Here is an 11,584-nt window from a genome sequence, read left to right on the forward strand (position 1 = left end):
TTGTATGTTTGAAAGTAAACTGATTTGGAAATTGGTTTTACAAATTTGCATGAACGATGTGATGGTTTTTGTTACGGACGAATCGAACACAAGATGTTTTACGTTTGGTAGAGATTATATCCGCTTTTCGTTTTAAATTAAGGGAAAATTCGCGTAAATTTACATTACGATCATTTTAGCGAATTGCTTTCAAGGTCTTGTTAGCGGAGGTTACGAATTGTAATCGCAAAAAATTCCGTAAGATTCGCTGTAATTTGTGTACATGCAATCATAGCACTGAACAAAGCACTAGAACAGATTTTTTTAACGGTCACTTGGCCCTTCAAATATGCTACTGCGTTCCAATTAATTTATTTATTTTTATATGAGAAATTTAGACTACTGCGTCGAGAAGGCCCGCTCGAAAATTCTGTTCTACTGCTTTGTTCAGTGCTATGATGCAATGGACTACAGTGAAATTTAGACCTGAATTTGCTTCAGCTGTCTTTCAGCTGCTCCACTCATACAAGCAAAAGTGCATAATTGTGGTTCATGCGTGAAATAGCTACACGCATGCGCATGGTCGTGGTAAAACCATCGATATAATATACTGTAGATAATGAGACACGGAGAACGAAATTTCGGAGATAATGAGACCCGAAGAACGAAATTTCGGAAATATAGCACACATACAAGTGCAAAAAATACGAATCGCAACACAAAACGAAGAGAAAAAGGAAATTGAGAAATGCAGAGTTTCAATTATTTTCAATTGTATGACATTATTTCGCGCGCTTTCTCAAAACGTAAGTTACGTTACCCATACATCTTTCCGCATAAAGTTACTTTGACATTACTTATCTACCCTATTTTATATCGTTGGATAAAATCTAATAAAAACGTATGAGCAGTTTTGGTTGCATGGATAAGCTGAAATGCATATGCCTAAATTCGTCCACTGTAATTTCAGTTCGCTTGTCAACTGCCACTTCTTTTTAAGCGTGGGAACACAACACTTCTGATGAGTGTACTTACAAAAAAATCACCACGACCACATCAGCACGTAACGATAATCATCCCGACAGGTACACTTTGAGGTACATCTCAATGTGTTTTTTATCTAGATGGTGGAACCACAGAGAGGGTTTTAAATTTAAGTTTCTATATTGCAAATGTCAAATATATGACCAAGGTCATACAGTGAACGACATCTCAAATGTCTCACTGTCATTTTTTTCAGATTTTTTTAATTTGTGCTCCCTAGTACAACTATTACGGAATAATGTCCAAGACCGCCATTTCAATAGATACGCGGGAACACACCACTTCTGATGATTTTACATGTAAAATAATTCACCACATCATCAAGACGACGAGAATCATCAGAGTAGGTGAATTTTTGTATGAAATCGGCCATTTTATCATCAACTGTGGTGTGTAACAATGAATGTACAAACCAGGTATGGTCTGTTCATACAAATCGGAGGACATATCGATCTCATGAGAGATGAGTTTGTTTATTTGAAATCGCTATGTCCTCCGCTACAAACAAAGTTTGACATTCGACCATACCTTGTGTTGACGTTCATTGACAAAATGATGGGATATTTCCGTGGAATGACATATTGATTTGCATGCAAGAAAATTGCGCAATGTGTAAAAGGTGTAATTGAAATTGATAGAATTCTCTCGTCGTTTCAACGGATGGAGGGAATATGTCGAATGATTTTGAATTTGATCGAGAGAAAATGTATTGAATTCTCTCTCAAAAAAACCAGCTGTCATTTCTCTGTGTCTTGATTTGTCAGCAAGATGTAACAACATCTTCCTAACAAACCAAGTTCAAAATCCACTCGAAGATACGGAAGATTAACACTGAAGGTAATGCAAATGCACAGTTACGCCGAGTTACGCACGGAGGAAATTACGATTTTAAGGACGCATTCAAACGCACCCATTTTCGTATTATATTATTTTAACATGAATATGTTTTAGATAAATCAACTTTCAAGTGAATTTAATTTCGTCATGTTGCACACATATTGAATTCTTTTGCGTCGAGTTGCAGCTAGCAAGGCTGTATACTTTGGGGAGGTCACGCAGACACACACACGTTTCATACAAAAAATTCACCACGCCATACAAATTCAATTTTGGTGAATTTGTTTCTATGGAAAAGGTGTGTTCCCGCGTATCTAATAAAATGGCGATCTGCGTGACCTCCCCAAAGTATACAGCCTTGGCAGCTAGTGGTGAAGTGAATTCGACTTTATAAAAAATTAAGAGGTGCAACAAGCAACAATATTAGTCACAAGAAAATATGACGATCTACAAAAATTGATTCACCTCAAAGTCTGAATTCGTAAATTCTTTGATCCGCGTTATTTTCAGGTGCTCGTTCAGGAACTCTTCGTTAAATTTCACTGGTGACGATTTTGACATTTCTTTCATATAAAATATGTCAAAATCTTCACTTTGGGTAACGAGCTCCAATGTTTATATATTTTGCTCGAAATTGGTGGCGATCCACTTTTCAAACGAACAATAAATGAAAATATTCCATAATCTAGAGATCATTTGATATGTCAAATTAGTTGTCATTTTCATAAAGCTAACCTCAAACTTTGAAAAATTTAAATGAAATTTTATTTTTTTAGATGTTAGCTTTGTGAAAATGACAGTTAAATGCATAGTATCGAAGGCAACGGACAATTCAATTGTCGGTTCCAAAAGAATATCGAAACTGTATACAACTCGAGGGAGCTGCCGCCATTGTAGATATCGTTAGAATGTCAATTGCAACTGACGTTTGTTGAATGTGTCTCTTAAATCCCGTTTTGGGTTTTCCTGTTTTTCCCCTTTCCACACTGCAAACCAAATGAACGTGACTTCTAGGCGAATTTCAGCGATTTTTTGTTCGTTTTCAAAATGCTTGATAATTAAAAAGTTCATTTTACCGTTCATAATGCCAGTGCACGTGTGCACAAAACCATGAACGCAAAAAAATTGTTCTTCAACTTCCGAAAATAAAAACAACAACAACAACAAACATCCCAGCCATATTTATGATGACGGCAATGGAAAACAAAATTGTCATGTGATGACTTCAAGAGCTTTACTTTTAATTGGTTGGTAATAATTAGTGTGTCGTGCATGGAGGGTTGGTGGGCTTATAATATCCATTTGAAGGATATTTTTTTGTGAGAGCTTTAACCAGATTTTTGTGTCTGGGCTTATAATGCAAGTACATCAAGTGACTGCGTGTAATGGGTAAATCAACCGCATGTATAGACTCTTTGCACTTCCCCATCTGTCTGCTCTACACTGAAATGTGAACTCCTACTTGGTGTGTACGAGTACACAATATATACGTAACTGTCAAAGCGAAAGTTCTTATCATGCGATTAGGGGGACGTGTATGAAGTAGTACTTTTCGTATACGAAGAACAATGTGTTCTGCAACACATTGTAACTCAAATATTAACCATTCAAAAACAGAGAAACAATAACGGCAGCTCAAGCTCCGACTTGGAGGGGTAGAAAAGATGACATTTCTCTGTTCAGCAGTGTTATCAAAACGTTTACTAATTCGAAATATTTTACTTCATTTGTTCAAACGCTCGCACATTTGGTCATACAACGCTGTTTTCTGTAGTGAGTGTTAGATCAATAAATACATCAGTAATGTTCTCAGCTCTTTATTGTGGACTGTTAGGTTCAACAGTTTTGTTTGAAATAGTCGCCAAAATCAAAATTCGTCACATCAATCCCGAAGAAATTGTCTTCCGTTTCCAGACTTACACCTTTCGGCACACAATAGAATCTACTACCGAAATATTCTTGTATCCAGACACCAACACGAGACTCTACATCGTTCCAGCTCTCGTACATCCACTTTAGATCGCACGAGCATTCGAAGTAGCAATTTGTTTGAATTTTATTTTTCGGATTGGCATCCAGGAAATTCGTTACAGTTTGCTTGTCCAGCAAATAGGTAATCGGTTTACACTTCAGCAGGCAGCCTATCGTCTCGCAATTTTCCCGTTCGCCGATGTGCAAATTCACAGCCGTCGCGTTGTTCAATGCGGTAAAAGTGTTCGGCTCGATAATTCCGTCATTGCCGACGAAAACGTTTATTTCGTCCGGATGAACGGTTGACGCGGAGAAATCGAAATTCGAGCTGTTTAGGCGGAAAGTGTGGTAGTCGTCCAGTTGAATTGTTTGCAGATTCGGAAATGATGCGAAGTTTGGGTAGTACGTCAGATTTGTGTTTTTCGCTGAAAATTGTTTGATTGTGGCAGTTGACGCTCCAAATGCATTCGGATGGATTGATGATAAGTTCCTACAGCCTGCCACGAAAAAATCGAATTTTGAAAGGTCGTCTGCATATTGAATATAGTACATGGGATCATAGTAATGGAGCAATAATGGAGTGAACACATTCTAGTCAACTTCTTGAAACTTCCTGCTCTTTGAGATTTTCAAGAGTTCGAACAAATACATAACCAAATATCACACTAAACACAGACTGAATGAGAAGCTGGCCCAAAAATTAGCAAAGTCGTGAGTTTCAGTGGTGAATTTCATTCAATTGTGAGATTCATTCAGTGGTGTAATTCATACAGTGGTGAGTTTCATGAAGTGGTAAAATTCATTCCGTAGAGAAATTCATGAAGTGGTGAATTTCATGAAGTGGTAAATTTCATAAAGTGGTGAATTTCATGAAGTGGTGAATTTAATGATGTGGTGAGTTTCATGAAGTGGTAAAATTTATTTCGTAGTGAAATTCATGAAGTGGTGAATTTCATGAAGTGGTAAATTTCATAAAGTGGTGAATTTCATGAAGTGGTGAATTTCATGAAGTGGTGAATTTAATGATGTGTTGAGTTTGATTCAGTGGTTAATTTCATACAATGAGATTCATCAAGTGTTGAAATTCATTCAGTGGTGAAAAACTTGAACTTTTGGCCAGCCACTTGATTGCTTGTGCTAGTGACATGAAGCTAAACAAATAGAATTTTTCTCGACTTTCGGTCATCCCAAAATTACTTACACATGACAATGAAGCAGCTTCACACTCGGTATGCATTACACATCTCGTGTGTATTTGGCAAAATAGTTAAAGGTTTTTTAAATGGAAGAGAAAAGCACGGAGAACTTTACCTGTCAGGTCAACGATATCAAACTCAAAGCTACCAAATGAGTCCATCGGAAGCTCTTCGATTTCCTTCGACGAAAACAGCAGCCTACTAAATCCTTCCGTTCCACTAGATTCGCTCAACCGAAGAAAAGTTGCTCTGACATCAAACTCCTTATTGCCACCACAGTGAATCAATCCAGCCGAGCGGAATGATAGACAATTCGGCAAACACTCGAACGAACTGTTGACTTTGCATTGCACAGACTGTGGATCACTTTCGATTACGTTATTCATGACCCGTTTGATGCGCAATCCATTTTGTACGCTTCGTTTCAAGCGGCCAATGTCGTCAAACATCCATCTGCTTTTGCAGTCACACCACACGTCCAGATTGAAATAGTCAACTTCAAAGTAATTCTCCGGATTCTCCTCGATGAACGGCCGGAATACATTTTCTGGCATAAAATCGATAGACGGAGCATTGGCTGGGTCCGATGCCGCAAAGCTATCGATTTCGAATTTGATGTGAACGGGCCGCTGGGAACCGGAAAATGCGTTCTCCTTCAATCCGTACGTATCGTTAAATGGATTTCCTCCGATGTGTGTGGTCAACGGTTTGGTCGACGTTTCGTTGAAGGCGAAGGCAAATGAATCGAATTTTTCGATGAAATTTTTTGAGATTCCCAGCTCCACCAGTTTTGGTGCGCCTGAAAATGCGTAACTACCGACGGACTTTATGCCACTTTTGTAACGTCTCCGGTCGAATGAAAGAGAAAGATAACGTAAGTTGTTCAGTAGTTTTTGGTGGTCTTCCGGGACAAATGCATGGGACGGAATATAAGGAATTCCGCACTCACTGAGTCGAAGTACTCGGATGTTCGTCAGTGACGAAAAAGCTTGGAATAAAGCCTCCACTTCACTCGTCGTGGCGGCTGTAAAGTTTGCTGTATTTATATCCAGTACCTGAATCGATCTTGCAGTATGGTCGCTGGTTGCACTAGCAAATGCTTTCGGATGGATCGATTTCAAATTGGACACGTCATTCATCCAAATAGCAGTTATCGACACGTTGGAGAATACATCCATTGGTATGTCAGTCAAACTCATCACTCCTTGTATTGTAAGAACGTCAAAATGTTTTGGTTCGTGATCACTGCGCGAAAGATTTACAAATAGTTGTTTGAGCTGCTCGCCCGCCAGTCCGTCTGTGTTACAAGTGACTTGCGTAGTATTACCGAACGTATTCGATGTGCCAGAGCTCCAACCGTACAATTTTGATGGGATTGTACGTGGTAATTCACCAAATTCACACGTACAAGGAAACAATAAGTTCTCATCGGAGGGACAATGACTCTGCCGGCCTATGTACACTTCGTGCAGTTCTGTAAATCCATCAAATGGATTCTGCATCTTGTGCGGATCGTTGCCGAAATCGTTGTACTGCGGCAGGCCAGTGTTGATGGCCCGAAAATCCGTCAGGTCATCCTTCAGTTCAATCAGTGCTTTCGGCGATATGGTCGTCAACTTTGGCGCATTTTCGATGAGAATCGTTTCGAATTTGAAGCCGTGGAATTCGAAAAATTGATCGCCGATCTCCTCGATGTTCGAATCGAATATTTCCAGACTGCGAAACGTTCGATGCCAATAGGTATCGTCATTCCGATCGCGCAGCTGCCGTTGTTCGAATAAAATGTGACTCACATTGAAATCGCCAGTGCAACGGATGTTATTGAAATATCGAACGTAACAGTTCGAAATCACTTTGGGCGGTTTCTCTCCACATTTTACACCGAATGGAATTAGGAATGCGAAGACAACCACTATTAACGCTGTGCCCATGTTACACTCAACCGATTGTGTTAGAGTCTAAGCGCAACTGATGATTCTGAGTTAAAAAAATTATTTTCTTTTCTTCGATATATTGAAACTGGTTTGTAAGCAGTGCCGGCTGAAAATATGCCTGATCGTCTGTAATGAATTAACCTAGGATCTCTACATCTATTTCAAGTTTGAGGAATGACGATTTTCATCACAATGTAACCTTGCAATAAATATCGATTACTTGAGAAGCAGAGTGTCTGTAGATCCTAAAGATCGACGGGTGTTTTAACGCTTAATCCGACACTGCGAGTAAATGAAAACCAGTTCAGATGTTCGGTTCGTTCATATTTTAAATATCAAATTAATTGCAAACAAATGGGAAGTTTGTTGATTCCTTAAATTTGAATGTTTCATGTACTGGATCATACGTGCGGTCATGAACACTCAACGGTTAACAGTAAATAAGAATACCAGAAAATAGTCATCTAATAGACATGTTCATGGCCAGGTCAATGGAATGAATGGAATTTTATTGTAACAGTTTAGTTGCGGGACAGTCTTTCTACTCGCGAAAATAAATCGTGAGTGCACGGAAGGATATGAACTTTTCTACACTTCCAGGTGACATTTTCAAATTTTACTTAACGAACTTGAGAATTCTACTGCTTAAACCAAATTTCAATTATCGACTGAAAGGTGTGTAGAGCAAAATTATTTCAAAAATTCCCTGCACCCACAACCCACAAAAAAAATCAAAAAAATTCAATTCAGATGGTACAGTAAACGTCAGTGAAAGTTAGGCGTGTCGTCCATTCAGCTCTTTTTTAGCTGGTCCACTCACACCCATATACTGCTGAAACGTCTTTATACTAGCACGAATTTCGTTTGTATGCGTCGACCAGATGTGAAACAGCTGAAGCAAAGTCGTGTACAAATTTCGTTGACGTCGACTGTACAGTCAGAGGCAGAGAAATTTCAGCATTAATTTGTTTCAGCTGATCCACAAATACATTCAAAATTATATATACCGTTGAAGCTGCTGCACGCTCGCGCGTGGTTGTGGTAAATGCGTGTAAAGACGGAAATTTGAATGTTTGTGTGAATCAGCTGAAGCAAATTCATCCTGAAGTATCACTGCCTCTGACTGTACGTTGATGCTAAGTGCAGCACCCTCTTAAATGTGAGATAAAACAAAGTTTTGACTTAACATAGCGCGTATTTCATGAGTTATTTAAGATTTATTTTTGATGACAGCACCCTAACTGACAGATGTATTTACCACATGTACTTGAAGTACTTGAAGTGCGTTGCCTAACTTGGATTCGAAACATCTGAACGCTGCGCTTAAAAAATGTTATACGTTCGCCTGCATAACGGTGAATGCAAGTGTAAATAACTTGAGATAACGTTACCGTCCATGTCAATAGGCAATTTGACCGTCCCAGTCGAATGAAATCAACGTAATCATGTGGTAATCGCTTCACATTTCCATTATCTAATTGAACTTTCCAGTTGTGCTTAATACCCGTTCGATCTGTTTTAAAAAACCGGATTTAAATTGTTCAGTTTCACTGACAATGTATCTTATTCACTGGTGACGGGTAATGTTTAGTTTATATTCACTATAAAGCTCTATAGAATGTCACGTACCGAGTGATTCAGCGACAAAGCGCTAAACTTATGATCAGGAGGTCTACGGATCGAGAGACCACCGAATGCAAAGTAGTTTTTTTTGTTTGAAACATTACTGGTGAGAGCCAGTTTTCAATAAATTACCTGCCGCAGATAGAGTATAGAATATGAGATTATCGATACATGAGACGAACAATCGAGGCTTGGCGAGATGACCTCTCATGTATCGATATCCCATTTTATCATATGAGCGAAAACAAGACAAAACCAGTTGCACTTGTCAATAATTTCCATTTATCCATCTAGACAGCCGATTTATCTGTCTAGACAAATAACTCAGACGTCATAACATGACGCGAGTTTCCATATATTTCGGTCGATAACCGATCTAGGAGTCATCATTGATGATAAATTATCATTTAACGAACACGTTGACTTCATCACAAGAAAATCGTACAAGCTTCTGGGTTTCATTTTTCGCTGCGGAAAATCAATCAAGTTTTATGTCACTTTACAACGCTCTCGTCCGAAGTAGACTTGAATATTGCTCATCAGTTTGGAGTCCGTTTTATCACAATTCTATCAGTCAAATCGAACGTGTGCAAAAGGAATTTTCCAGAATGCTGTACTTCAAATTTAACATGGAACGAATATCGTACGACCAGCGACTTAGAGACGATTTGAGAATGATGAATTGGCTCTCTACAAGTTGATCCATTACCGTATCGACTCCAATCTACGCAATCAGCTCGCATTTGATCACCGGAATAAGTCGACACGACGAAGAACCGTATTCTATCTGCCGAAATTCAAAACTAACATCCAGAGAAATTGTCCTATTTATCGGCTGCAGGAGCATCACGACATGTTCTTCTCAGAGTTGGATATTTTTGATGGCAGGTTTTCAGTGTATAAGGAGCTTGTCAAGTCTCATCATACGTATTAGTTTTTGGAATTTCTGGTTTTGAACTATTTTTGTTATGTGATTCGGATTTGAATATTCTTTTTAGACCCGTACGAAGTACTGGGGTCTTATAGGTTTACGCATACGTTTGTAACACGTCGAATTGGACTCCCTGAGTAAGGGGAAACCTATTGTGGTTGTCTAGAGATGCCAAATCCGCGAAAAAAAAAATGTCCGTCTGTCCGTCTGTCTGTCTGCACGATAACTTGAGTAAAACGCATCCGATTTTGAAAATTCTTTTTTTTTCCGTTTGGTAATGTCAAAAGACAGGCTAAGTTCGAAGATGAGTGATTTTGGATCGACCCCTCCCGAGCTGTGGCCCAATAAGTGCTTTACGGTTTTTCGAAGATATCTCCGGACATTTAAAAGTGAAACTTGTAAGTGATACGTCAAATAAAAGGTATTTACAATACCGATCGACAAAAAAAAAAGTTTATGGAAATCGGATGACCGACTCGTGAGTTAGACCCCTTGGTGTGGAACAGGCACAGGGCGGCAAGCAGTTTTTGCTTGTAGGTCGGCCACATTTGAACATATTTCGTCTGTTTTAGCTTTATTAGTTAGGTATTGACCGTACCAATCAGGGAAATTTTTTTTTATGAAATTATGTTCTCCGGAGCGTGAGCTAGGTCTCTTGGAGTGAGCTCTTATCTGGCTACTCGGAAGTACAGTGAACGTGGTGTATTTTGACAATATCTCGAGTAAATTTTGACCGAATTTCATGATTTTTTTTTTGTTTGAAAGGTATTAACGAATGTAAAGCGTCGGTACTATTTCCGGTCTCCTAACAAAATGGCTGCCGGCGGCCATATTGGATTTTAGTAAAATAGAAATATCTTGGGAAAAATGGTACTTAGAGAGTTTCTGTTAACATGGAAATAATTTGTTATGTGTGTGGGGTTTCAGGGATTCCATATACGGACATCTATATATACCTATATACAGCTATATTGAGCTATATACAGGCATATAGAGCTATATAATAGCATATTCATCTGGGAAATGTTTATTTATAGCAAAATATAGGTAAATATAGCGGAAATAGGAATCTATGAAATTTGTCTTCGTACGGGGCTGTCTATATTGCCTCCGGCAATTTAGTTGTATATGATAACAAGGCAAAGAGTGGATAATGTAAGTGATTTTAAAGGGAGAATAGTTTTTCAGCAGAGAAGAAAATGAAGTAAGAGAAATGAAGAGTTTCACATTAAAGGCTTTTGATGCGAATAGGTGTTTCGTACGGGTCGGCGTTAGCTATGTTTTTTTTCTAATTTTTGATTGACATGTTATTGGGCTTCGGCCTGTTTGTTGATCGTTAAACGAATAAAAATAAAATAAAAATTGAAGTAAACAAATTGTTCAGAATGTGTTTTGATTGTTTTTCATACGGTAAGTGTGTGTTAGTAGTGATATTCAGCTGGTGCTTGTTCTGCACATAGCAAACTTTTAACAATTGTAACGAACATACGAACGAGCGACAGCGAGTGTTGTATATTTTCTACGTAAGCATAATGTGAGTGTATCGGTGAAAACTCCTTCAGAACGAATTTTTCGAATTCGACCAATTTGGCTCATCTTTCAACACCTTTGAAAATACTTTAAAAGAGAAAACAAAATGCCAATTGTGACACATTTCTTTTTGCTTGTCAAAGCTCCCACCAATGTCAGACCTCTTGTAAGTGGATAAAAGGGCTTGCGTCACACTTCCACTGTAAGCGGTTTTTGGGCGATAACCTCTAATCAACACACCCTGAGCGCAAGAATTGACGAACAACATTATACCAACAATTCCGTACTTATGCAGTTGCAGAAAACGAATCGAAAATGATAAAGAAATGAAAATCTGAGCTAACTTTTCATCGACGCGTCTTATTCATATATCGTTAAATATGCCACAAAAATAAGCAAAGTGTTAAGAAACAACAACGTTGTAACTGCTCAGCACTGGTGTATATATTCGGTGTGATTGTTACGAAAACGTTCGAACGAAATTCAAAACGGTCCGAACGAAATTCAAAACGGTGCACATCCAATAAACAATTTCGAAT

The 11,584-nt window shown here is 38.5% G+C and overlaps 1 protein-coding gene and 1 long non-coding RNA gene across 2 annotated transcripts; both read right to left on the reverse strand.

Moving 5' to 3' along the window:
* Positions 1-402: 402 nt before the first annotated feature.
* On the reverse strand, positions 403-8,773 carry LOC119077288. The gene is made up of 3 exons (XR_005087769.1): positions 8,763-8,773; positions 7,103-7,111; positions 403-432 (listed from the first exon to the last, which is right to left on the reverse strand). It is a non-coding gene; the product is annotated as an uncharacterized LOC119077288 (long non-coding RNA).
* LOC119077279 lies at positions 3,662-6,997 on the reverse strand. The gene is made up of 2 exons (XM_037184426.1): positions 5,143-6,997; positions 3,662-4,328 (listed from the first exon to the last, which is right to left on the reverse strand). Exons 1-2 carry the CDS (start codon positions 6,956-6,958, stop codon positions 3,697-3,699), a joined length of 2,448 nt encoding a protein of 815 aa, XP_037040321.1. The 5' UTR covers positions 6,959-6,997; the 3' UTR covers positions 3,662-3,696.
* Positions 8,774-11,584: the final 2,811 nt, after the last annotated feature.

Source organism: Bradysia coprophila, unplaced genomic scaffold, assembly GCF_014529535.1.
Source record: "Bradysia coprophila strain Holo2 unplaced genomic scaffold, BU_Bcop_v1 contig_235, whole genome shotgun sequence".
Classification (NCBI taxonomy): Eukaryota; Metazoa; Arthropoda; class Insecta; order Diptera; family Sciaridae; genus Bradysia; species Bradysia coprophila.

Coding starts and splice junctions, on each gene's coding strand:
- LOC119077279 (XM_037184426.1), bottom strand. CDS start 6,958: ATGGGCACAGCGTTAATAGTGGTTGTCTTCGCATTCCTAATTCCATTC. Junction 4,329..5,142: donor TGATATCGTTGACCTGACAG/GTAAAGTTCTCC, acceptor TTTTCGTGGCAG/GCTGTAGGAACTTATCATCA.